The 27046-nt window shown below is 54.8% G+C and overlaps 1 protein-coding gene across 2 annotated transcripts in view; it reads left to right on the top strand.

The window, feature by feature from the left end:
- Window positions 1-27046, top strand: part of LAMC3 (laminin subunit gamma 3) — a 59760-nt gene that overhangs the window by 13447 nt on the left and 19267 nt on the right. For both annotated transcript variants that reach the window (XM_072748350.1, XM_072748349.1), the window contains exons 2-13: window positions 1029-1333; window positions 5055-5185; window positions 8422-8588; window positions 10651-10839; window positions 10917-11034; window positions 12775-12873; window positions 15507-15643; window positions 18316-18426; window positions 20426-20618; window positions 20799-20917; window positions 24413-24631; window positions 26194-26382. In XM_072748350.1, coding sequence (XP_072604451.1) covers window positions 1029-1333; window positions 5055-5185; window positions 8422-8588; window positions 10651-10839; window positions 10917-11034; window positions 12775-12873; window positions 15507-15643; window positions 18316-18426; window positions 20426-20618; window positions 20799-20917; window positions 24413-24631; window positions 26194-26382 — 1977 coding nt within the window. The remainder of the gene's footprint in view (window positions 1-1028; window positions 1334-5054; window positions 5186-8421; window positions 8589-10650; window positions 10840-10916; window positions 11035-12774; window positions 12874-15506; window positions 15644-18315; window positions 18427-20425; window positions 20619-20798; window positions 20918-24412; window positions 24632-26193; window positions 26383-27046) is intronic.

Genomic DNA, 27046 nt, shown 5'->3' with positions numbered 1-27046 from the left:
TCCCTCCCTGCCCACTCTGCTCCCTGCCCACAGCCTTCCTCCCCATCCCCGCCTCCAGCACAGCTCAGAATCACTGTGGGGGATCTAAATTCATTGTTGTGGCTCCTCCTGGGACACGATGGTGGGAGCTGGGCTTGGCGGAGAGGAAGGCAGGGCGGGGCCCAAGCTGGAAGCTCCCCCATTCTCTTGGTGTGGGCAGCAGCAGTGTGGGAGAGGGGGGTGGTGTTCAAGCTACTGGAGGAGGAGGCCCTGGGGGAGGGATGAGCAGGGGTCTGAGGAGTAGCCCAGGAGCATGACCCAAGAGGGGGCCTGCACAGAAGCCTGGGGGAATTGCCAGGCCCCTGGCTGTGGCCATGGAGGGCTGTTGGTGAGGGAGCTTTCCAAGAGCAATGTCCGTGGAGCAGCCCAGAGAAGCTGAATTGCAGTGGACTGCAGGCCAAGTTGGGAGGTGAGGCCGTGGAGCCAAGCAGATGCAGACTTCTCTTGAGAAATTTGGACCAAAAGAGACATTAGATGGACACTAGAAGAATAGAGGGTCCTGGGAGGGTCGCACTGGGGCTTAGGGGAGTTGGAACAGGGTGTCTCTAGACTCCAAAGGTGTGAAGTCACTGGAGAGGAATGAGCCCAAAGACACAGGTGGAAGGATTGGCTTTGCTGGGGTGTAGTAAAAGAAATAACTTTCTAATGGTAAAGCAGCCTTCTTCAGGATGTGGCAACATGCTGTTGCTAGAGATATTTGAGCAAAAAGAGTTGGCTGCCCGTCAGGGGTCTGACAATGCAGGTTCCCATGCAGGGAGGCAAGGTGGCCGAAGCAAGGGATGGCAGGTACCCAGGAAGCTCTCCCTCTGGGTCCGGTGCCCCTGATAGGCATCACTCATTGATCATGGCACTGCAAGCACGGCGCTCCAGACAGCCTCTAACCTCCCACCCAAGAGAGTTTACACGAGGCCGCCCTCCCACTGTCCCTGCACCAGGACTCTGACCCTCCCTTCCCTGCTGTAAAATGGGTTCCTGCCTTCCTGCTGCAGGGAAAGCTTACGAGATCACCTACGTGAGGCTGAAGTTCCACACCAGCCGCCCTGAGAGCTTTGCCATCTACAAGCGCACACGTGCCGGCGGCCCATGGGAGCCCTACCAGTACTACAGTGCCTCCTGCCAGAAGACCTACGGCAGGCCCGAGGGTCACTACCTGCGCCCTGGCGATGACGAGCGGGTGGCCTTCTGCACCTCGGAGTTCAGTGACATCTCCCCACTGAGCGGTGGCAACGTGGCCTTCTCCACCCTGGAGGGCCGGCCCAGCGCTTACAACTTCGAGGAGAGCCCTGTGTTGCAGGTCAGAGAGGAGCGGGCTTGGTGGGTTGGGTCCCCAGGACTGGGGGAGTGCAGGAAAAAGTGGGAGGACGCAGGGCTTCCTATGGGATGCCACAGTTTTCAGACCTCAAACAACAGAGGCCTTGGTGGCGTCTCAACGTGTTGTAGATGCCGACAGTGAGGTTGATGCAGGAACCCCTGTGCAGCCTGCAGCAGCAGAGCCCTGGGGCTCCTGGGGGCCCTGTGACAGCCACCAGCTCTCCTGGCCCCTTCCTGACGTGGGTAGGGAAGCGGAGGCCTGGATGGCAGAGAGTGTTTCCCGGGGCCACACATGAGTTCGTGGAAGGGCCCAGACCAGAACCTAAGTGTCCTGACTCCTTACTGGGGCTCTTTCTAGAACCTTCTAGAACACCCTTCAGAGGGCCTTGCTTCCTTCCTCTGTGTCCCCAAGGGTTTTTATGATGATAAAATGAGAAACGAGAAAAGAACATAAGTTTAGGAATCGCAGTCCTGGTTCTGTGCTTTAAGGTGGCACTGCGCTCTCCAGAACGTCCAGCAGTGACAGAAATGGTGTCTGGCTGTGCCCTCCAGGGTGGTGGCCACTACCCACATGTCTGGAGTGCTAGGAATGAGACTGGCATGACCGAGGAACTCAATTTTTAAGTCTGGTTTCATTTTAATGAATTTTCATTTAAACTGCTTGATGTCAGCAGTCAACTCTAACACCGCCAGCACAGTGCTTGGCACGTAAGAGGTGCTCAATCACACTTTTCAGGGAAGAGCTCGAGGTGGCTTACCCTTCTCGTCGTCATGGCCAAGAAAGAATAGCAGGCTTGTAGCTGTGTCCATTCACACAGGCCCCCCTGTCCAGCCCACCCAGGTCTGCCCAGGCTGTGGCCCTACCAGTTTTGGCACCCAGACACGTCCTTATTCCTGTGTGTCAGTGACCTTTCACCTACAGATGTGGTGGTCTGTGCGATGTTTCTGGGCACTGGACAGCCCTCTAGTCTACTTCCCTGGGTTTCCTGTGCTGAGAAAGACAGCCATCCCTTCCCTTGACAGGTTCAGAACGTTCCCTTTGCCAGTCAGCGATAACAAGGGGGCAAGGGTCAGAATTCCTGTTTATTTCTAGAGGGAACACTTAGGCCCAGAAAGAAATTGTGTCCCTGCCAGGGCTGGTTTGGGGTCGCCAGGACCTCCCTCAAGTCTAATGATCTCTCGAAGGACTCACAGAACTCAAGAAATCCGTGAAACTCAAAACGGACCAGAGGTGCCTGGAGCAGGGTCCAAGGAGGACCGGTTGTGGAGCTTCCCGTTGTCTGATCCTGGTAGATTCATGGCCACAGCACTTATTTCTCCCAGCAACGATGTGACAGTGTGCAGAGTATTGCCAACAGGGAGGCTCCCCTGTACCCTGGAGTTGGTCAGATAGACGTGGCTGATGGCCTGCATGGCTGACTGTGACCGTCGTCAGCTCCCCTAGAGGGCAAGCTGATCCCATGTGGCCCGAGGCACCCCCTAAACCAGTTGTTAGCATAGACTGGAGTGATCCAAGTCCGCAGGTGAAAAAAGACACTCTTCTCAAGCAGGGTGTTGTGAGGGCTTAGAAGTGACCTCCCAGGAGCAGGGGGCAAAGGCCTGACCTCTCTTTGGGCAAGGCTAATCCTTCAAGGTACAGAATCACACGTCAAGATGCCCAGCCCTCCTTGTCTCATTCAAAATGGTCACGTGTCATCATCATGATTCTGTTTAAAATGACAATTTCTTCCCCACGGGGCTCCAGACTCTGTAGATTACAAATTATTAGCCAAGGTCATCTGAAGATGAGCAGAGGGCCAGACCACCCATTCCTGGGTCTGAGCCATCACCCCGGAGCAGAGGCTCAGGCTAAGGCCCCTCTCTGACTTGCTGTCTCATATGTGCTGGACATTGTCCCTGACAGAGAAACAGTGTTTTCAGAAATGCTGCCCCCTACCCTCCTCTGCTCCCAGGGGGAAGCGGACAGATGAAAGGCAAGCCCATCTTGCCCTTCTGTCCTCCCTTCCTGGCAGCTCTGGAAGGTGCTTCCTCTGAGGACTTGGAGCATTTTAGGGTGAGAAGTAATGAAAGACGTGGGTGCGTGCCTGCTGGGTCTTGGGTCCCTCTGTTCCCCATGAAGCAGAATCCAGCCACCAGATCCGAGTGGCCAACTGAGCGTCTCTGCTGTAGGGTGCGGTCCGGAGCAGGGGCTCCCTGCCTCCTGCGTCTTAATGCCACATCCCAGACCGCAGGTCTGTGCAAAGTCCATCCAAGACCCCACCCATGGTTTTAGCTGGGGCCATCACAAGCTTTTGCAAAAGCCCGTCGTACGTCACAGATGTGGTTTGCCCTAAAATGACCTTTAAGGCATTGGGGAGTGCCTCATACAACTTGGGCTGAGAGAACCAATTCCCCTTCTCTCGCCAGCCCACAACTGTGCACACTCTCCAGCCCCAGGCACCAGCTCTTTGTTCGTCAGCTGACCCAGGGACCTGCCGCATCCATACCACCTGGGCATTTGCTAGAAGTGCAGAAGCCCAGGCCCCACCCCTGACCTCTGCATCAGAGGCTGCATTTTAACCAGATCCCTGAAGGCACACTGACATTTGCCAGGTGATTTGCGGGGTGTCTGAGCACTTATAAGCCCTGCTCAGTGCTGACACTCCCGCTGAAGTATTTCAGGTGCTGGACCCTCCCTCCCCAGCAGAGACATCCTTGGGCAGAGGCCCCAGGCCCTGGCAGTGGGCTGACTGAGCCACTGAGCTTAGAGGGAGCAGCAGAGTCCCGCTGCCCTGCGTCATGCTGGGGCCCAAAGACAGACTTTGCCAGAGTTTGTTTCAGCCCTGATGGGCCTGATTGCTAAACCAGGAGCTCCTGGGCTGAATTAAAATGCTGATTAAAATTCAGCTGGAGCTGCCTCTGTGTACCTCTGATTATAACAGCAGGCAGATGAAAATGTCAGCCTTCACGTGCCTTCTCCCCTTCCTCCCCGCCATGCTCTTCCAGGGGAAGGTGTCATTCAGCGATCAGCAAGTATTTACTGAACACCTGTGACGAGCCAGCCAGAGCCTGGGGGTGGGGTGCCGAGAGAACAAAGGGCCCCAAGTCCCTGCTCTTGTAGGGACAGATGTCACCTGGGGCAGGTGACTTGCTGCAGGAGCCTGTGCATTTGGGGACCTGCCCACATCAGGCCCAGCTGGGCACGGGGACATGTCCTCCTTCTGCTCAGCTCTAGGATGGGGGTGCAGAAGCCGTTGGGAGAGGTTAAGTGACCAGCATGACAAGTTATAGGATGGGCTTCCTCAGCCCTGTCCCCAGCACCTTGGCTGGCCACTTACTGAGCATGTGCCAGACCCCATGCCCCACTGCTGACGTTGGCTACCCTCTAAACACCCTTGTGGGGTTGGCACAATCCCTTGTTCCATTTTACAGATGGGGAAACCAAGCCTTCAAGACATTGAGTAACTGTCCAGAGTTGCATAGCCAGTAAGTGGCCTGGCACCTGGACCGGCTCAATCCCAAAGCACAGGCTCCTTATTTCTGCACCGTTCTCGGGGATTTATCTAAAACCTAATAAGATTTGTCTAAGCTTGTCCCTGGGTCCTAGGAGACGCCACTCCCCTCCCAGGGCAGCCAGCTGGACCTTCACACAGAACAGGGTGAGAGCAAGTACTCAGGAGCCTACTAATGCCTTCCTTCCTCCATCCTTACCCCCCGCCCCTCAGGAGTGGGTCACCAGCACTGAGCTCCTCATCTCCCTGGATAGGCTCAACACATTTGGGGATGACATCTTCAAGGACCCAAAGGTGCTGCAGTCCTACTACTATGCTGTGTCTGACTTTTCTGTGGGTGGCAGGTAGGTGAAAGGTAGGATGGTGGGGCCTGGGATCCCAGGACCCCAGAACTCTGGGCATGGGACAGGAGGCAGCAGCCATATGGGGATCATCTAGTGGCTGCCGTGGAAGGTGAAAAAGCCACATCATGATGCCTCGGCAGGAGAGAGAGTGAGGGCAGGATCCTGTCCCCTGGGCCTGGCATTCGAGGCCTTCATGGCCAGCAGCATCACAGCTTCTACTTTTCCTGCATCAGCTGTGTTTCCACCGCCATGTACAGGATATGCTAGGCCTTTGCACCTGCTGATCCCCCTGCCTGCAGATCAGTCCCTGCCCCTCCTTCCCTCCTCTCTTTCCCTTTTTTCTTTTACTTTTTCTTTCCTTTTTGCATCCTACAAGTACACTCATTCTTTTTTTTTTTTTTTTTTTAAGATTTTATTTATTTGTTTGAGAGAGCATACAAGTGTGTGGAGAGAAGCAGGCTTCCCATTAAGCAGGAACCCGATGTGGGGCTCCATCTCAGGATCATGACCTGAGCCAAAGGCAGACGCTTCACCGACTGAGCTCCCCCAGGCGCCCAAGTACACTCATTCGTGGCACTTATAGGAGTGTCTGGCAGTGGTCCAGGCTCCCACCTACACCCAGACTGGCATTCCATCTGATGTACACTTGCTCCCAGTAAAGCTGGTTAGGGGGGACTGTGGGCAGGTGCAGGACTTGAAGCTTTCAAAGCTTCACTTCTTTTAGCAGTACTCCTGACTTTACAAAGCATGAAGTCCATTCACCCCACTTCTGCCCCAGTCTCCTGGGGACCTTGGGTATGATAGAGCTTCACGGGGACCCAAACATTTTTAATGAGACTTTGAGGCACTTCCGTGCAGATGAACAGCTCAGGCCACTCCAAAGCCCCACAGCTGACTACTTGGAAGGAGCCCCGAGTGAGCAGGGGCTGGATTTCTGCCCCTTGCTCCTGTGGGACCTGCCAGGCTCTGCCATCTGGGTCCCCAGTGCAGGCTCCATGTGCTGCTCCAGTGTTGGTCAGTACACACTCTGGTTTGGTTAAGTGTCTCTCCTCTCCAAGAAGCAGGGGCCGTCCAAAGGGCAGAGGCCCAGTCTTGCTCCACCTCCCTGGCCTGTCTCCCATGTGGCTGCAGGTACTGTGTGCACACGGCGGGCTGTGGAACCAGGGGAGGCATAAGCAGTGTCTTCAGCATGAACGCTTGGGGGCTTCCTTCTTGGAAAGGAAAGAGGAAGACAGAGGTTCCTGCCCCAACCTCAAGGGGGTGGCCAACAGTGGTCAGAACACTCTCCCAAAAGCATGTCAGCATGCCCCAGAATAACGAGGCCAAGGCCAGGGCAGGGTGTGCTGGCAGTCGAGGAGACTACTCTGTGGCCGGGGGCCCAGCCAAGGTGGAGGGAGGCTGGCATCCCAGCCAGAAGGGCCGGTGTGTGCCTCATCTGGAGATAGGTCAGGACCATGGACTGAATTCATCCGTGTCCCACAGGCAGAGGGGAGCCTTTGAAGGGTTTGGCCAGGGTGGTTTTAAAAGGCCCCAGCCCCCGGCATCGCATGGGGAAGGTTGAGAGGAGAGAGAGAGACAGAGATTGTTAGAAAGTGGCCTTGGAAGGCAGGTGGGGAGGGCTAGCGGGTGGGTCCACAGGCTGTCTGGGATGGGAAGTTGGCCTGCTCTGGGGGTGATGGCCTGTGGGAGTGGGAAGCAAAGGGCTTCTGGAATTCAGGGGCGCTCAGGTACTATTCAGAGAGGTAGAGAGGTTCAGAAAGGGAACGGAGGGCCCAGCTTGTACTTGCAGTGTCTGCACCCTTCAGTCAAGGCTGGGCTGGGAGTGACGGGGAAGTGGGGGTGTCCAGAAGGGCTCCTCCACTCCCACACTGGGTTTGGGTCAGACCACGTGGGGGAGGGCGAGCTCTAGCTCCTCCTGTCCGGGGGCTTCAGGCCAGAGAACATCTGGGCCCCAGCTGCCACAGCCAGACCACCCTCGGGCCTGCAGCCGGCTGGGGGGGCAGATAGGCCGGCGTCCTGAGTCCCGCAATGGCCTAGAAGAATTTCCTTCCTTCCCTAGGGGTCAGAGGGCTTCACGGGGAAGGGTGGTGTTTGCAGACCTCCTCGGAAACATGGGTGGTGCCTGTCACTTGAGACTGCTGGGTGTCCACCTCAGCCTCTACCAGAAATGCTAGGGCATTACCTGCTTCCCTGGGGCTCCTGTGGAGGAAACAATGCCCTGTGCCCTTCCCAAGCCGTGTCCCCAGAGTAAACACCGGGGGCACTGGCAGTGGTCAGCAGTTTCTTAATGCCAGCTGAAGGCGGAGCATAGAATGCAGCTTATGGGAGCCACCAGGTGACCAGAGGGTAGTGTCTGGGAGCACGGGGTCTGCGTGGAGCAGAACAGGGTGCAAATTCTAGCTCTACCACTTAGCACCTGTCCTTTCGGGGCCTGAGCCTCCATTTCCTCATCTGTGAAATGGGGGTGAGTGTGGTCCCTCCTGTCGCAGCATTGAGGCTGCAGAGAGGAGGTATAAGCTGGGTCAGGGGTGGCACAGAGGAAAGCTAGAAGCTGAGATCATGGTGTCCCTAAAGCAGCTCAGTCTGGCCCCTGGGGATGGGGTCCAGGGAGGCCCCCGTGGCTCACCTGATTCCTCAGCTCTCCTAACCCTATATATGCGGGTGGATGGGGTGGGAAACGGGCCCTGGGGGTTGTCCCAGAGGCACAGAGTCACTGGGGACCTGAGATGAGTTGGGGACTGTCCTCCGTAAAGAGCACCCTCTTTCTTGCCCCTATAGACACAAAGGAGGACTGTGTGAGTTAGCTGGTTGGCTGCCCCCTGCCTCCACCCCCCACCTGTGAACTGCCCCACCTTCCACCCAGGGGACTGGGATGACTTCTTTCTGGGGCCCTCTCGGCTAGGGCTCCTTCAGCAGCAGCCTCATCAGCTTTGCCATTCCTAACTGGTAGCCTGGGGAGACCTGCGTGCCTCAGTTCCTTCATCTGTGAAATGGGGAGGCTAGGGGGCTTGTGGAGATGCAGTGGGGTCTGTCCGCACGCACAGAGCTCCAAATAGCCCAGTGAAGCCAGATCTCTGCTACCATTGCCCACACCCCGCGGGGCACATAGTGGGGGTTCACTATGTTCCCTATGTTCCCCATCATTGAGCGATAGAATCAGGGGCCACCTGGCAATTAACCACTCCTTGGACAGTGCCTTCCCCAGTTCCTGGACCCCCTCTTCCATGTTCCCCCAGATGCAAGTGCAACGGGCATGCCAGCGAGTGCAGTCCCGATGGGGCAGGCCGGCTGGCCTGCCGGTGCCAGCACAACACCACGGGTACAGACTGCGAGCGCTGCCTGCCCTTCTTCCAGGACCGCCCATGGGGCCGGGGCACAGCCGAGGCCGCCAACGAGTGTGTGCGTGAGTGTCCTGGGGCTTTGGGCACCGGAGGAGGCCATGGCTCAGGCTGGGAAGCAGCCTCCCTGAGACCTGGCAGTGGGGGCTGCACCCAACACTAACCCCCTGTGTCCCTGCAGGGATGAGGAGGGGCTGGGGTGAGAGCAGGAGGGGCTGTTTGTTCCTTAGTCTTTCCCCTACAAAACGCTCCCCCAAACCAAATCCCCTAGTGGAGGCCACTGCAGTGGGACTGCTGGGAAGCCCCCCTGCCCACCCCCCCCCCACCCCACTGTTCTTTGTTTCAGCGGCTCCAACCGCAGCTGCTAATCAAAGCCAGAAGGCCCCAGGTCCTGGGGGGCGCTGACCTGCCAACCCAGCCTCTCCCAGGGCCCCCCAGGCAGCCTTTTATGTCCTGGTCCCCTTGTGATGTGGCTCTGACCACCTAACCTCAGAGACGGGCTGGGGGGATGGTGCCATCATCCTTCTCTGGGACGTGGGGCTGCACGTGGGGTGGTTGGGACAGTCCGTTAACGTCCGCCCCGGCCCTCACCCCAGCTTCCCACGGTCTCCAAGCCCTACCCTGTCCCCCAGATGATCACCTGAACTGCTTCAGGCTCTCTGTGTGTAGCTGGCCGTCACCAGGCAGGAGGAACATGTTCTGGGCTGGCTATACTCTGGGCGGGCAGTCCCAGGCTGGGGTGGGGAGGGGACCCTGTTCTGTGAACAGGGTGGCAATGTCTGCAGGAGCTTCCCAGGGCCACTGTGGCTCTCGCAGGTTCCTGTTACCCTCACTGGCCTGCGTCTATCAGGAAGTCCTCCCTGGGGCCAAGGAAGCTGTACTGGCTGGCTCACCCATTCTGGGACTGAGGCTGTCTCCGTGGTGGGTTCACAAAAGGCCAGACCACTTCTCCTGCCTTGTCCTTGTCCAGTGGTCACATCTTCGTCCTCTCAGCCACCAGCCTGGAAGCCAGGCCTTCCCACCTGAGCCCTCGACACCCCCCAGGGTGGGCAGTCCTGAGCTCGGCCTCATCCCTGTCCCTCCAGCCCACCTGCCTGCGTCCTTCTCTGCAGTCGTGCCTTGGTGCCAGCCCTATTTCCCCTCCTCCAGGCCTGAAGCTCTGGCTTCCCTGCTCACCAGCCTGCAGCCCTGCTCCCCCCACAGCCTGAGGCCCTAGCTAAAGTGCAAAAGCATAGTTATGCTCAGCCCCCTGTAACCCTCCCAAAGCCTGCCTTGCTCCAAGGTGAAGTCCACTGACCGTGGCTGCCTGGCCTTCCTGGATCAGGCTCTGCCAACATCTTGACCTCCCAGCTGAGCCTGCACCCCTCCCTGTTCTGTCATTGTTCTGTTATACCACCCATCGTGTGACATGGGTGGCCCCTGCCCTGGCCCCCGACACTGGGCAGACCTTCTTTGGCTGTCCACAGATTATCCTCCTGCCTGGGACCCTCCCCGCCCGCACCTAGCCGACTCCTTTCAGCCTGTGGGGTCCCTCCTTTCAGCTCCCAGAGACTCCCTGCAGCTTTACACCTGTAGGATTTTCATTTGCTGGCTGCAGCTGGCCTCCATGACACAATGGGCCGTGCAGTGAGTGCTGCTCGCCGGCCCACCCACGCTGGGCTCACTGCGGGAGGGGAGGCGAGCCATCCTTAGTACACACTCCTTTTTTTTAATGAATTAATGCCTGAAGGAGGGATGACCTGTATTTCCATGCATCTGAATGACCTCGTGGTCACCAGGGGCCAGATCCACGCAGTTACTATTGCTGAGAGGATCCATGAGATGTCTTGGAGTGAGCCACACCGCCAATGCAAAAGGTGGCCGGTCATGGGCCATGTGTCCAGCTGTGCACTGTACATCTGGCTTGCCTGGGAGGGTCCTGTGTCTTGGTGCTCCCTTTACTCTCGACGGTCCTGTCGGGGAAGAGCAACCAACTGGTCGCCATGTCCTTGATCGAGCTGGGCCTGCACTTCATCCTTGGCCTTCCTGGGACTGCCTGCTCCCCCATCACAAGGAGGCGGGTGGGCACAGACCCCCTCCTGCCGTGCGGCAGCCGCTCACACGCAGCCCCCTGCCTCCTGCCCGCAGCCTGCAACTGCAGCGGCCACTCCGAGGAGTGTGTGTTCGACCGGGAGCTCTTCCGCAGCACGGGGCACGGTGGGCGCTGCCTCCGCTGCCGGGACCACACGGCTGGGCCACACTGTGAGCGCTGCCGGGAGGACTTCTATCGCTGGAGCCCACGGACGCCCTGCCAGCCCTGTGACTGCCACCCAGCAGGTATTGGGCCCGCTGCCTCGTGCCCCCCAACCCGGCCCCGATCAGGCCCCTACTGCCCTCTGCCCTTCCTCCCCCAGGCTCCCTGCGCCTCCAGTGTGATGCCTCAGGTACCTGCATCTGCAAGCCCACCGTGACGGGATGGAAGTGTGACCACTGCCTGCCTGGGTTCCACTCACTCAGTGAGGGAGGCTGCAGGTAAGGCAGCCAGGGCAGCGGGGTGGACGGAATGCCAGGGAGCAGGAGGAAGGGGACGTAGCTGTCCCTCATTCTGCAGCCACCCCAGTCTCACTTAAGCGCTAGAGACACCAGTCCCTGGAGAATGTGAGACAGGGCATGAGTCCCATGGAAGCCCTTCTGGTCTTGGGGGTCCAGGGCAGGCTTCCAGTGAGAGGCACTGAGTTCTAGTGGGAGGCCTGAGAAGCAAGGGCTGCTGAGAGAGGGCAGAAGGACAGGAGTTCCAGGTGGAGGAAGAATGCATGCAAAGGCTCAGAGGCAAGTGCAAAGGCAAAGGTCAGTATGGATGAGCAGTCGGGGCGGGGAGTGCAGGGCAGGCGGGTGTACAGAGAAGGAGGGTCCAACAGGGCCTCGCAGGTCTCAGGTGGAGCTGTGGACAGATGTGAGGCTGGAGGCCAGGGTAGAGGCTGTGGCAGGAACAGCTGAGAGACATGGCAGCTTGTGCTTGGTTTTGGCCATGGAGAGGCAGAGAGCTGCATGGATTCCAGAGCCCCTTGGAAGGCAGAGTTGGCCAGAGGTGGTCACTAGGGAGCAGAGGAGGAAGAAGGGATGAAGGCTGAGCCGCCAGGCACCTGGGTGGAGGGAGGCTGGTCACGACATGACACGGGGAGCATAGTAGGGAGAGGCTGAGTCTTGCAGTGCTGGTGGGGCATTCAGGCAGAGAGAGATGGGTAGGGGGCTGCTGGGGTCTGGACCTCAGAAGAGGGGGGTCTAACACGCCGGCCTAACTGCATCCCTTGACCGAGAAACACCCATGACCAAAAAGGTAAAGCTCTTAGAAACTCATACACTCTTAAATGAACTTGGCTTTGGTTACAACAAACTCTTTGTGTATTTGAAAGGCAGCGGAAATGCATTGGGGTTGAATGGGGAGTCTCGGATGCCCCACGGAATACTCAGTGGTTCTAGGCACAACTGGACATTAGGTGTGAACTCAGATGCTTCCCCAGGGTTTCTCTGGCCTCCGGGCTTTTGCACATGCTCCTACCCCAGAGTATTCTTCTCTCCCCAGCCCCCTGCCTCTCCCCAGCCTGGGTCTAGCAAACCCTTACACTTTCTACAGCTCTTAGCTGAGGTATCAGTCTCCCAGGAAGTCTTCTCTCTACCTGTCCTCTGGTCCCCATCCTAAGCACCTCCTTGGTGTACCTACAGCCTCTCATACTTCCTCTTAGGAACATCTCAAAGTACAGTACTTTGTTTACTGGTTACTTGTTTACTGGTCATTGTCCTTCTTCACTGGACTCTAGGCTCTGTGAGGGCAGGAACCATGGTCTTGTTGGATGGTTGATGGATGGATAGATGGATAGGTGGATGGATGGGTAGGTGGATGGGAAGATGGATGTGTGGATGGATGGATGGATGGTTGGATGGGAAGATGCATGGGTGGGTGAGTGGATAGGTGGGTGGGTGGGTCAATGGATAGAGGCTGGAAAGATGAATAAATAGATAGGTGGTTGGAAAAATGCACAGATGGATGAGTGGGTGGGTCGACAGATGGATCACTCTTCAGGTGAGTGGATGGGTCACTTCCTCACCAAGGTGGGAACAGTACAAGCCAGGCAGCAAGCTCTTGGGTCAGACTGCCTCCTGGTCGTCTAGGGAATGGGGAAGGATAGTGAAGTTCCTTTCAAAGAGGATGGGCTGTCTTCAGTCTGGAGTTGCTTATTAGACACCTTTCCTACTGTCCTGTCTCATTGGCAGACCCTGTTCCTGTAGTCATGCTGGCAGCCTGGGCACCTGTGACCCCCACAGTGGACGCTGCCCCTGCAAAGAGAATGTGGAAGGCCATGTGTGTGACAGGTGGGTGAGCCGATTCAATGATCAGCTTGCTGGGAGTGACTTTTCAGGGCTTCTGGTGGAGGAGCAGAGACATGGTCCCTATGGACCTGGCATCCTTCCTGGAGTAGCATGGGTCTGCCATCCTGGAAGTTACCTAAAGGTTTTGACACTGAGGGCACCTCAGTGGCTCAGTCGTTTAAGCGTCTGCCTTTGGTTCAGGTCATCACGCCAGGGTCCTGGGATTGAATCCTGCATTGGGCTCCTTGCTCAGTGGGGAGTCTGCTTCTCCCACTCCCTCAGAGGAAGAGGAAGAGAGAATCTGAAGCAGACTCTATGCTCAGCAGGGAGCCTGATGTGGGGTTGTCTCACAACCCTGAGATCACCACCTGAGCCAAAACCAAGAGTCAGATGCTTACCGGCTGCGCCACCCAGGAGCCTCGACACTGTTTATACTTTGATCTCCTACCACTGATGGTTATGCTGTGATAGCCATTTTCTTTTACATTTTAAAAAGAAAGAGCTGGAAAGGATAGGAGAGGTGATCTAATCCAGGGATAGCAAATATCTGGTACTCCTACCACAGCCCTCCCTGCTCACACCCGGGCAGACATCCCTAGTGGAGCACCACTGCAGCACTCCCCACTCACACCTGGTACAGACAGCACTAGTGGAGCATCACCTGACTCAGCATTATATCGTGGACTCGAGTCTTATCAGTCTGCCCTGGGCCTCTACTGGCTCAGGAAGTAGCCAGTACCAAACTGATGGCTGGCCCTGACCTTGACTTGCCTTGGTCAGCCCTGAGCTGCCCCCTCACCTCGCCCACATGTGACCTGGGGTGGGAGCTGGGCTCCCTCCTGGGGACCCTCCCTCAGATGAGGAAGCAGAGTGGAGTTGGGGAACTGGACCCCATCTGGGTTTTCCCACAGTTCTGCCCCCACTGCCTTATGCCTTGAGGCGGTCCTCCCTCTGAGCCTCACTTTGCCTGCTTGTGAAATGGGGCTACTTGCTGAGATGTGTTCCTCACAGCTGGCTGGGCATCGTGGCCATCGACAGCTCCTTATGAATTGGATACTTCTGCCTTGGCTGACTCAAACAGAATGCCCGGGGTGCAGTCCAGGAGTCTGTGCAATGTTTCTCCAAGGCTCCTTGGAGAAAGGGCTGATTCCAGGGCTGGGGCAGGGCACATGCCAGACAAGCCCAGAGTGTCTGTCTGGTACTAACAGAGAGCAAGGAAGTGCTTAATTAAAAACAAACAAGAAAAAATCCTCTAAACCAGGGTGGGGGCCTGTGTCAAAAAGACACAAGCCCGGGGCTGCCCGGGTGGCTCAGCGGTTTAGCACTGCCTTTAGCCCAGGGTGTGATCCTGGAGACCTGGGATCAAGTCCCACGTCGGGCATCCCTGCATGGAGCCTGCTTCTCCCTCTGCCTATGTCTCTGCCTCTCTCTCTCTCTCTGTGGATGTCTCTCATGAATAAATAAATAAAATCTTAAAAAAAAAAAAAAAAAGACACAAGCTCCAACCCAAAAGAGCTCCCAATGCTAGAACGATTTGAACAACAAAATAAATAATGACAGTATTGGATTATAACACAAAGAATAAAATAAATATCCGTGAGTCCACACTGATATACACAGATGAAGGGAAAAATAAACACACCAGGACAAAGGGACAAATCTTCCTGGCAAGAGAATCCCAAATAATAAATGTAGAAGGAACAGGGTAAATACAAAGTCAGTTCAAATTTCGCAGCAACAGTCGCTGTGGGCAAGAGCCACCTAATTTAGTGGGCAGAATTTTAAGGAGAAAAAGGATATTTGCGTAGCCCCAAATACCTCCCTTGTAAAATATTTGGTAATCGCTGAGGTGGTCTCTACATGTACCCACAAGTCTTTAACACCCCGCTCTCCAGGGGACGGGGTTTAACTCCTTTGCACTGCTCGCTGCATTTACTGACTTCCCTCTGACTGCAAAAATATGGCAGTTTTGCAGTGACAGGCAGCAACCTGACCCGGTTGTGAAGGTTAGCACTCCTGGTGTCACACGGGTGTCATTTACCCCAATGTGATGTGACAAGAGGGACATTTCTCTTCTATTTCTTCCCCAAACCCATGGCCCCAGTCCAATCATGAGACAGCATCAGAGAAACCCAAATTGAGGGGCATTCTACAAAATATCTGATTGGACCGAGAGCCTTCAAAGGCATCAAGGTTGTGAATGACAAGAATATCAGCATAGACTCGAGGAGGTGCCTTGGTCCTGGATTGGATCCAGGCCAGAAAACTGACATTTGGTGCAAAAAGGGCAGAAATCCTTTATTTTTTTTTTTATTTATTTTTTTATTTTTTATTTTAGGCAGAAATCCTAATAAAGTCTGCAGTTTAGTAAATAACATTGACTAATGTGAATTTTGTGGCGTGGTGAAGAGCGCCGTGATGTTGGGTGTTGGCATTAAGGAAAGCTGGTGAAGAGGCCACAGGAATTCTCTGTGTGATATTTGCAACTCTTGTAAATCTGGGGGAAAAAAATCTTCTTCCCAGCCACTTCCTCCCAGTTGATTCTGACTCCCATCAGTCTAGCTGGGATCTCCTGAACCTCCCTGACTCATTTGCCACCTGCCTCCCCACCCCCCGGGGGAATGTTGTCCTTTCAGATGTCGTCCCGGAACATTCAACCTGCAGCCACACAACCCAGCCGGCTGCACCAGCTGCTTCTGCTATGGCCACTCCAAGGTGTGTGAGGCCGCTGCCCAGTTTCGGGAGCACCACATTATCTCTGACCTCCGCCAGGGTAAGAAGTGCCTCCCAGGGTCTGCCCCTGGCCCAGGTTGGGCAGGCTCTCCCACTCTGGGGAGATCCTGCAGGGGCGGAGGTGGGAGGTGGGAAGAGGGGGCAGCCCCAGGCTGCAGGGGAGGCGTCTCCCTCCACACACAGGCCATGCAAGATGTGCCTCTCTGCACCTGTGAGTGCTCCCCAATACCTACCTGCAACTCTTGGCTTCCTCCCTGGCCCCTGCCTTTTGACTCAGGGCTCCAGCAGTGTTGGGAGCTTTTAGATCCTATCGGGGAGTTTCTAACCAGTTTGTCAAGATTGGTCTCCCTTGGTGCATCCTAGTACTGGGGATTCAGGCTCAATTCCCTGGACTCCCACTTATTGAGCGCTTGCTGTGTGCCAGGCACTGTGCTGAGCTCTCTCCATGCATGAAACCCACAGAGTCCTTGGAAGGTAGGTGTTCTCATTCCTGTTTTACAGAGGAGACAGCTGAGGCCCAGAAAAGGTATGTCACAGGATTTAGTGATTGGCACCCAGGTTTTGACAAACCGCTCCTGAGTTTTGCTCTGAGCTGCTGTGCTGGCCTTCTGTCTGGGGGCAGGGTCCAGGGATGCCCCGGTGCCCTGGGTGTCACACGCATCTTTGGAGCTGGAGGGGCAGTGGAGCTCTGAGTTAGATCACAGCCTGCGAGGCCCCTTGCTGTGCTCCCACGGAGTCCTCCCACCCCTGCATCTCTGCCAGGCGGGGAGCAAGGTATCAGCTGGGCTGGAAGCTTCCAGCGCCTGCTCTGGGGTGTGCCAGATGTGGGGGCAGTGCGCCCTCTGCTGGACGCTGTGCAGCAGGCAGGACAGAACAGGGGGTTCAGCCTTGAGGTCACCTGGCGGGGTCTCGGATGTTAGCAGCAGAGGGGTCACATTTTATAGATCTAAGAACAATGTGTGTGGGAAATATCAGGAAGGGAGACAACATAAAGACTCCTAACTCTGGGAAACGAACTAGGGGTGGTGGAAGGGGAGGAGGGCGGGGGGGTGGGTGGGAGTGAATGGGTGCCGGGCACTGAGGGAGGGGGGCACTTGACGGGATGAGCCCTGGGTGTTATTCTGTATGTTGGTAAATTGAACACCAATAAAAAATAAATTTATTATTAAAAAAAAATAACAATACCACTAAACCGCTGCACCACCGGGGCTGCCCAGCACTTTTCTTTATGTGGCTAGTTTGTATGGGTATTTTCCTGTATTCAAAGTGAAAAACGGGATCCCTGGGTGACTCAGCGGTTTAGCCCCTGCCTTAGGCCCAGGGCAAGATCCTGGAGCCCCGGGATCGAGTCCCACAATGGGCTCCCTGCTTGGAGCCTGCTTCTCCCTCTGCCTGTGTCTCTGCCTCTCTCTCTCTCTCTCTCTCTCTCTCTGTGTGTGTGTCTGTCACGAATAAATGAAATCTTTTAAAAAACCAAAAAAACAAAGTGAAAACAGTAATTTAAAAATAGCTATATAGTAATTCACTTAAAAATGACCATAGTAGATGTATAACATAAAATATCAGCCTGTGAAAAAATAGCTTAGCTCTTTTTTAAAAAGACAAAAAGAGGGGAGTGTGCTGGTATATGTTTGCACATCTCTTTACGGTTGGATTAGTAGAGTTCCGTCTGTTGTGATAGCACGTGACTTGCAGTTTCTGGAAAATTCTACCCATTTGTGGGTAAGACACAGCATGAAAGATGCAAACTTTATCTCAGTGTTCCTGAGAAGACAGCCGGCCTCATGGGCCCCTGAAAGAATCTCAAGAATCATCCCGGGTATTCAGACCAACTTTGAGAACTGTTGCCAGAGACATAAGTACTTCATTCTCCCCATTTTGCAGATAAAGAATTGGCTTAGAGGGGTGAAGTCATTTGCCCCAGAAGCTAGTCTAGCACCAGGGAGCCGCAGACCTCCTCTCTCTGACCTCTTCATCCCTCCCACATCACCCCTCCAGTGCTGCAGGGATTGGGCCTCCAACCCCCTTCCCAGCCACTTCCTCCAAGTCATTTGCTCCTTGCCAGGCTGTGTTTGGTGTAGTGCTATCACCAGAGGGAGGGTGGACAGGACTGGGGAGGGAAGGTCTGGGTTCTCATCCCGGCTTGACTGCTTCCTAACCAGGTGGCCTCCCTGAGTGCAGTGGCTAACGACACATGCACCTGAAAGACAGAAGTGGTGAGGTCATGGGTGAGGAAGTTCTATGAAGACCTCTAGATGAGGTCAGGCCCGGTCTGGTTAGAGATGGCCCTGATGGCCCAGTGCCCCGTACTGGGGTCTCCAGACTGTCATGTTGTATTCAGAGCCCACCAAAGGGGCAAGGCAGGCCCAGAGATCTGACCTTGCCCTAAACAGCCAGCACCCTGAGCTTTCTAACTTCTCCTGGGGCTACCTCCCATCCTAAAACCTCTACCCTGACCCTGGGGTTGGGGGATTCTGAGCTGTCTGGCTGTGGGCAGCACAGAGCATGTGCTAGCACTAGCTGGCATTCACCGCCCTCCAACCCCTCCCTGTCTCTAGAATGATCTCTCCCCTTCCTGGGTCTAAGGGAGTTGTTTCAGGCTGTGCTCAGGCCTCTGGGGGCCATCCGTGGGACCCTGGGAAGGCTATGAAGTAGGAAGAGGTGGAGGCCGCCCTCCAGAGCCTCACACTGGTTTGTGTGTTTGCTGTCCAGGAGCCAAGGGCTGGCGGACCGGAAGTGTGGGGGGCCCAGAACATCCTGCACAATGGGGCCCAAGGGGGCTCCTCCTGAATCCCGAAGATGAGGAGGAGCTCACGCTACCAGGTACCTGCTGACCACAGGCAGGGGCAGGACTGCCCCTGTTCATTTCCTGCTATGACAAATTACCACCAAGCTAGTGGCTAAAACCAATGCAGATTTATTCTCTCCATGTCCTGGAGGCCAGAAATCTGAACTGGGTCTCGAGGGGGCTAAGATCCCAGCATGCACTCCTGGGGCTTCACGGGAGAATCCATTCCCTTGCCTTCTCCACCTTCTGGGGTCCGCTCGCTCCCCTCAGCTGGTGACCCCTCCTCTGTCTTCAGAGCTGTCGGGTCTCTCCCTGTTACAGCACGGTGACACCAGCTCTTCTGCCTTCCTCTTCCGTGCATTAAGGACTCTGTGATGACCATGGGCCCAGGTGGATAATCCAGGATACTCTCTAAGATCGGCTGATGAACGGCCTTCATCCCATCTGCAACCTTAATTGCCCCTGCCATGCAACATACCATATTCACAGATTTCTTGGATCAGGACATGGATACCTTTGGGGCCCATTTTTCTGCCAACTGCACACCCTGTGGGGTCTACTAGATCCCCCCCCTCACTTTATGATCCAGGGATTCCCACTGGGATCCTAGAGGTCCCCCAAAATCCCAGTACATTTCCCATCAGTTTCTCACCTTACGAGGCCACTGCACCCTCCTCCCAGAGGCCTGGGGTTCCGGCAGAAGCAAGAAGTTCTAGATTATTCTGACCACCACTCCCCCTTTAGTAGGGCAACTTTGGTCTCTTGGAAACTGCACCAGATCTGGAACCAGGATCCATGAGTCCATTCTTAGCTTTCCTGTGGCCAGACTCCGGCCACAGCCCAGTCCAGCTGGCTCCCCCAGCCCAGTCCTCCCTTTGACCTCAATCTCCAAGGAGGGTCAGAGCAATGGTGCACAGACATCTGGGTTGCTATGTGGACACAGCACCCAGGCAGGAAGCACAAGTCACAGGGGTCCTGAGACCCCATCTTGGGGCAGGTGCTCCTAGCTCAGAGGCCCAAGAGCACGAAACACACACTATGCCGTGTCTGCCTTGTTTAATCGTTTATTTTTATTTTATTTTATTTTATTTTATTTTATTTTATTTATTTTATTTTATTATTTTATTTTATTTTATTTTATTTTATTTTATTTTATTTTATTTTATTTTATTTTATTTATTTTATTTTATTTTATTTTATTTTTTGTTGACACATTTAAGAAAAAGTTATTCACTCAAGAAGTGCTAGCTGGGTCCTGTGCATGCCGCGGCAGGTGAGCAAGGCAGCTGGATGGACTCAACCATTTTTATTTCACTTCTTGATACGCACACGATCTGCCAACACATTCCACCTCCAACTGACTCCTGAGTGCCAAGGCTGAAGGGAGATGGGGGGGTCGGGGGTCCTGCTGGGCCTTTTGCTGCCACGTGGCAGATTTTCAGCTGAAGCAGTTGGAAGGGAGAAAAAGTCTGAGTTCGAAGGCTGTGATAGGGCCCCTGGGTCCTCCGTGTTCTTAGAGTGCCACTGCCTTCTTTCTGCTCAAAGCATCTTCTGACTCCAGGGGAGAGCGTGGCCTTGGGCTGGTTGGCGCCCCTGCTTCACCACACATACAGCAGGCTTGCCTTGAACCTGCTCTGAGCCTCACTAAGCTCCCACACGTGTGGAGTCACCAGAATCTGTTTGTGGGGTATTGTGAGCTTGGCTTGTGAGGGGGCGGCCACATGTATCTGCTCTGCTCCCATAGATTCCACTGTCCCATCAGACTTTACTCATCAGATCCCCAACTCCAGACAATGACAGCAGAGCAGCGCGCCAGGCAGGGGCCCTGTGTCACTGCCTGCTAAGCTGGCCTGCAGGGGTTGGTGGGGTTTCCACCTCTGCATCTGCTGTGCAGGGAGCCCGTGGCTTTCTCCTTGCTGCTGTTTTAACTTGTTTGAATGTTTCATTGTCAATAAAATCAACATACTGGAGACACTTAAAATCTTCAGAATGAAGCTAATAAAGTGAAGATAAGCCTTCCTCTCTTGTCTTCAGAGAAGTTCCTGGGAGATCAGCGGTTCAGCTATGGACAGCCCCTCACCCTGACCTTCTTGGTGCCCCCTGGGGCCTCCCCGCTTCCTGTGCAGCTGAGGCTGGAAGGGGCTGGCCTGGCCCTGACTCTGCAGCACTCCAGCCTCTCCAGCTCCCTGGATGCCGAGCAGCCTGGGGAGGTACAGCTCAGGTTCGAGTAAGTGTCTCCCTGTGTCTGGGGAGGTGGGGCTGGGCGGTCAGAGTGGTCCCTGAGGTCAGGGCATGCTTGGATTGTCCTGCGGTCCAGGGCCTCCTGCCCTCTCCACGCCTGCTGGTGGCTTCTTGACACCAGCTGCCCCCAGCCTCGAGTTCCGGTTTGACTCCCCCACCCCGCCAGGCTGCAGGAGACCTCCGAAGATGTGGACCCTCCCCTGCCTCCCTTCCACTTCCAGCGGCTGCTCACCAATCTGACGGCTCTGCGCATCAGGACCAGTGGCCAGAGCCCAAGCCCTTCCGGTCAGTAATGATAAGGAGCTCCCCTGTCAGCAGAGCCAGCTGGGCCCCAGGGCATCCTCGGGCATAGCCTTCCTGAGTCCTCAGAACAGACAGCTACGTCCACCCCTGTTTTACCACAAAGACCTCTGAAGGTCAGGGGACACTTTGTCAAAGGTCATCTAACTGATAAGGGCTGGGAGGGTGGACCCTGAGGACAGGTGAGGGGCCCAAGGGTGGACAGCACTAAGATGTGTGGCCACGAAGCAGTCAGGAACAGTTGGATGTTGTCAGGCCATGGCCGAGTCCACCGTTGCCAGAAGGGGGAACTTTGAGGGTCCTCAGTGGGTGCAGGGTGGGGTGTCTCAAGGGTCCCTGGAAGGATCTCAGAGTTGGCTTCTCCTGCTGGGCATTGGTGGAATCGCGCCTCAGCCACCCTGAATGCCGATCTGGTTTCTAAACCTTCTCAGGGAGGCTGCTGGGCGGGACCCAGTTTCCAGGGGGATTTCTCATCCTGGTCACATAGTGAGTGTCCTGGTGGTCCTCTGACCTGTCCTGGTTCCCCCCTCTCTCCTTAATGTACCTTTTCCTTCTCTCCCCCTGGCCCCCTGCCCCTCCACCCCGTCCTGTAGACTAGACATGTTTGGTGCCCCCTGTTAGAAGAGCTATTTCACATAGAACACCCCTTTACTATCTGGGAGGGAAATGTGTAGATATTATAACCTACCTAGACACAAGATTTTAAGACCAATCTGGAATCTTAATGGTAACATACAGAGTGAATAAAAGGCAAGTAAATGACACACAAAAGTGATCACTGATTTCCAAAGTGTCGAGTGCTCGACATGTGTCCATGTGTCCACGACCACACTGGACAACAGAAAGAGATAATCACAGTGTCCCCCACTATGATGAGTAAGTGTGGGTTTCGCAGAGAATCTGAAGCTCGGGAGCCATGTGCGTACACGGAGAGCAGGGAAGTTCTAAGGCAGAGGCATGCATGACTAATGCTAGAATAAAAACCAGGGTCAGGATGTGCAGTCCCCAGGCAGACTTCCATGAGGAGCATCCAGTGGGGCACCCACAGATGGAGATGGCAGGGCCAGGACCTGCTGGTGTGCCTGGTCGCAGGTGGCAAGGAGATGGTGAGTGGGGGGTGTGTGGTTCTGTCAAAAGGCTTCCTCAGCCTCAGTGGTTTTGTTGCTTCGTTAGGGGAGCAAAATGCCTTGGCTGAGTAACCACCCATTTGTGGGTGAAGCTGTAAAACCACGTTTTGAGCATCCATCTGAATATGATTAACCTTTGTCCCTTAACTTAAACCCTTTACGTGCGGCATCTAGAAATCATCAGTAAATGGGAATATTTGCCAGATATCTGTGATTGGGGCAGATACAGAGGGGACCGTACCAGGGACAGGGTGCGCACTGCTGACAAAGTCTGAGATCTGGTAGGGGAGGAGGCACTAGTGAGGCGATGCTCCGAAGTGGTACATGACTATCAGGAATATTCTGAGCAGCATAAAGCATGGCATTCCCTCCACATTCACGGTATGTGCATTGCTAGACAATTCCATGTGTACCTGAACATTCGAACATGCCTTGTGCTTATGCGTAAAATGGAGTTGGGGTCTGGGCTCACATTTGCAGAGGGGCTTCTCTGCCCCTTTCGGCATCCAGCAAGACATGTGAAATCATAGGGGCAGTTTCTGCTCATATCAGGCTGTCTGGTAGCCCTGGCTCTTGTCTCCCTATTGTTGTGGTGACCAGAACAGCCCCAGATTGGCCTCTAGGGGGGTGATTGGCCCCTTCTGAGAACCCTTGACTCCGATGGCCAGCTTTCCCAGGGCCCTTCAAGCCCACACTTGGGGATTGTCACCCAGCCCTCCTGCCCCAGTTCCCTCTTTCATTTTGGAGCCTCATCCCCATCGTCCTTGCCCATGCCCCCCAAAGCCTCCCTACTCACCAGGTCACCCTGCTGAGCCTCCTCACAGGAATTTCATTTCTGTTCTTTCCAGAGGCTTCCAGCACTTCTTTTTGCCACTCACTCAGCCTTCATTTCACAGATGTCCATGAAGCACCTACTTAGGCCAGGTCTACGCTGGGTGCTGGGGTGAATTGGAGAGGCAGGTAGACATACTGATCATGTCTCTTCCTCCCAGTCCCTGACTTCTTCCCAACGATGATGTTCTGGGCCCTATCTCTCCATGCACTTGTTTTTTTTTTTTCAGCTAACAGTGTGTCTTGGAGGCCATTTCCTTGTCTTGCACATAAAAAAGGCTGTCCGGCCATCTGCCATAAATCATTCCCTGGTATAGATGCTCCCTAAAGTTTTGACCATCACCCTATTCATAGACGGGGAAATGGTTTCTGGTTTTTCACTTTGAAAACAGTGCTTCAGAGAATAGCTCCATAGAAAAGGCTTTGTCTCCTTGTGCAAGTCTTTCTTTAGCATCAATTTCTCAAAATGGAAATGTTTGGTGTTAGGTCAAAGGGTGCACATTTTAAGTGTTAATACCTGCTGCCAGATTTTCGTGCTGAAAGGCTATACCAGTCTGTGTTCTCAGGGCCTCTGTGTTCACCTTCCTCCACTGCCTATCTGCTCTGGCTGTTCTCCGGGGCTTATGGATCATTGTTACATTTTGCCCTGAGTTTCTAGTTATTTTCTGGGGAAAGGTTGGTCTGATAGGGGCTCCCCAGCATCAGTAGAAACAGACCCCCCCCCAATGTATAGTCCCATAGCCCTGTGTGTGCTTTCCTCACACCATCTTTCCCTGTCACTTATTTATTTTAAAAGATTTTGTTTATTTATTTGGCAGAGAGAGACCAAGAGAAAACACTAACAGGGAGATCAATAGGCAGAGGCAGAGGGAGAAGCAGACTGCCCGCTGAGCAGGGAGACTGACACAGGGCTCAATCCCAGGACCCGTGCTCATGACCTGAGCCAAAGGCAGATGCTTATCCGACTGAGCCACCCAGGGGCCCTTTTATTTATTTTTAAAGATTTCATTTATTTACCTTGAGAGAGAGAGAGCAAGAGAGAGCAAGAGAGCACATGAGCAGGGGAGGGTCAGAGGGAAAGGGAAAAGCAGACTCCCCAGACTCCCCACTGACTGTGGACCCTGATGCAGAGCTCAGTGTGGGGCTCGATCCCAGGACCCCGAGATCATGACCTGAGCCACCCAGGCACCTCTCCTGTCATTGATCTTTAAATGCTTACCTATCTGAGGCTCATGAATGGTATTCTCTTGCTTAAATTTATCCTCGTTGCTTAAATTTACATATCTTTCATAGCCCATGAGAATGAACGTCTTTCCATAACATTCCCAGCTATATCCATTTTTTGTTCTGAAAATTACCTTATTTTTCCTTTGTCCTTTTTTTTTTTAAAATCATAATTTACTCAAACACTGCCTTTTTATATGTGGGCCAATAACGCTTTGCCTGTTACATATGTGAATAGGAAGGTCTTGGAGTGAACTGTGTGGCTATAACTCTCTTCCTCTCTGTCCTCGTTCTGCAGGCCAGGTGTTCCTGACTGAGGTTCGGCTCACATCGGCCCAGCGGGGGCTCTCCCCCACAGCCTCCTGGGTGGAGACCTGCTCATGTCCCAAGGGGTACACAGGCCAGTTCTGTGAATCCTGTGCTCCAGGATACAAGAGGGAGATACCACTGGGGGGTCCCTACACCAATTGTGTCCCCTGCACCTGCAACCAGCATGGCACCTGTGACCCCCACACAGGTGAGTCCTGGCACCCCAACCAAAAGCCATGTAGGCTATACCCAGCAGCTGATGAATACTGACCTGAACGGGATCAGCTGCATGTGTGTGCGAGGGATCACTGAGCATGAACCTCATAAGAGAGTGTCACCAGGTTCCCCTACATGCTAGCTACCTTTCTGTCCACTATATCCTGGACTCCTGCAGGTACCGTCCCACCTTATAGGGAAGCCGCACGGCAAGTAGGTCACAGAGCTGCTCCTGCCACAAGTTTACTACCAGCTGTTCATGCCACTTGTAGCAGAGAGAGCCCTTGACCAAGGTCACTAGGCAGGAGGGGCTGGATGGGGCTGAATGGAGGCCTCTCTCCACCTTGGAAGTGCCCTGCTGCCCACCTGGAGCAGGTGGGATCTCTGAGAAGAGAAATGCCTGCTCAGCTTTCTCTGGGCTCCACACTGATGCTGACAAAGGACAGCAGCCTGCGACTCAGCCAGCTAGCCAGGGGGGGACAGGCACACATTAACTACATCAGTGCCCTCCTCTCCGCTTTTGCCGTGGCGGGCATCACTAACCGAGCCTTGATGAGGCCTCATAATCCTCCCTGCGCTGCTGTAGGATGCATGACGCAGGAGCAGACCATGACCCCTCAGAGCCCTTGGCCGCACCATGACTCCCTGCTCTGTTTGGGCAAGTCCTCATCTGTCTGATGGGCGGAGTGGCCACTGCTGCTCACACCGGAAAGAGTGCATGTGTGGGTCTGGGCCAAGGCAGGGACCAGCAGAAAGCAGCACAGGCGTGATCATCCCCACTGTCCCACTTGTCTGCCCTGGATTCCCTCTATTTCCCATTCCCTGCCCCCCACCTGCCTGGGTGCTGCTGGGCCTCCAGGAAGTGGTGGTCTTGTGTCGTGAGCCCTTCTCAGCCAGGTTCCTCCCTCAGTGGCTGGGAGTGGTGCTTTTCCCCACGGCAGCAGCTCTGAGTGGACTCTAGGTGCTGGAGATGGGGGTTTGCAGACCTCTCAGCATGAGATGGTGTCTCATGGCCCCCCACTGGTGTGGGGGCCAGGGGCCATTCTATGAGACCAGGCAGCCTCTGGGACCCTGCAGACTGTATACGTAGGGAGCTTCTTGCAAACTCATGTCAGGAACAATCGTGGGTCTGCATCACTCTTGCTTTTGGCCTCTGAGGTTAAGAGGACACAGAGGAATGGTCCAGAAAACCATGAGTACAAACACAGATGTGCCATCTGTTGGTTTGCTGACAAGCTTTGGAATACAAAACACAGTCCCTGTGTGCCAGGGACCTGCAGGGTGCTCGGGCTGCATGGTCCTGCTGCCTACTGACCAAAGCCCTTGAGGTCAGAGCCCCAGTTGTGTCCATCTCACAGGTGGGGACACTGAGGCACAGGGTGCTTTCCTAGCTTCATAATTGTTATCCACAGGCCTTGCTGCCTCTCCACCTCGGCAGATTCCCACCTCTGCCCCACTGGGGATATGTTTTGTGACCTCTCCACCAAGAAACCCTCATCCCTGGAGCATTCTGGGCTCAGACAGTTGTAACAAGGTGCTTCTCTTGGCTCTCAGGGATCTGCGTGTGCGGCCACCACACGGAGGGTCCATCCTGTGAGCGCTGCTTGCCAGGTTTCTATGGCAACCCCTTCGCAGGCCAACCTGATGACTGCCAGCCCTGCCCATGCCCTGGACAGTCGGCCTGCACAGCCATCCCAGAGAGTAGCGACGTGGTGTGTACCCACTGCCCCCTCGGCCAGAGAGGTGAGTGGCTAGTGCCCTGGGGCCCTGCCTCTGCCCTGGGCTCTAGCAGCGGAATTCTGGGTTTGGAGTGTGACAAATGGGGGAGGGCCCTGCTTAGGAGTGGCAAGCCTGACCTCTCAGAACATGGCCAGGGCCCCAGGCTGCTGTGGGTTCTCTGGGCAGAACTTGAACCATTGAGCATATCCAGGAGAGCTTTGAAAATCTCCATCTGGGCCCTGGCCCCATGGAGCCTGATTTAGTAGCTCGAGATGGACCCTAAGAATCTAAATGCATGAGAAGTGCTCTAATTCTGATACACAGTTAAGGTGGAAGACCCCTGATTAAACGTTCAACTTTGTTTTTGTTTTGTTTTGTTTTAAATTTATTTATGATAGTCACACACACACACACACACAGAGAGAGAGAGAGAGGCAGAGACATAGGCAGAGGGAGAAGCAGGCTCCATACACCGGGAGCCCGACGTGGGATTCGATCCCGGGTCTCCAGGATCGTGCCCTGGGCCAAAGGCAGGTGCTAAACCCTGCGCCACCCAGGGATCCCCAAACGTTCAACTTTGAAAACATGCTGCCACGTGTTGTTACCTGAGGCAGAAACTCCCCCAGCCCCCACTCCAGGACCCAGGGGCCATCCTTGACATCTGATTCTTCCTTTTTTTTTTTTTTTT

This window comes from Vulpes vulpes, chromosome 2 (genome assembly GCF_048418805.1).
Source record: "Vulpes vulpes isolate BD-2025 chromosome 2, VulVul3, whole genome shotgun sequence".
NCBI classification, from domain to species: Eukaryota; Metazoa; Chordata; class Mammalia; order Carnivora; family Canidae; genus Vulpes; species Vulpes vulpes.
This window is presented reverse-complemented; position numbering and strand designations above follow the sequence as displayed.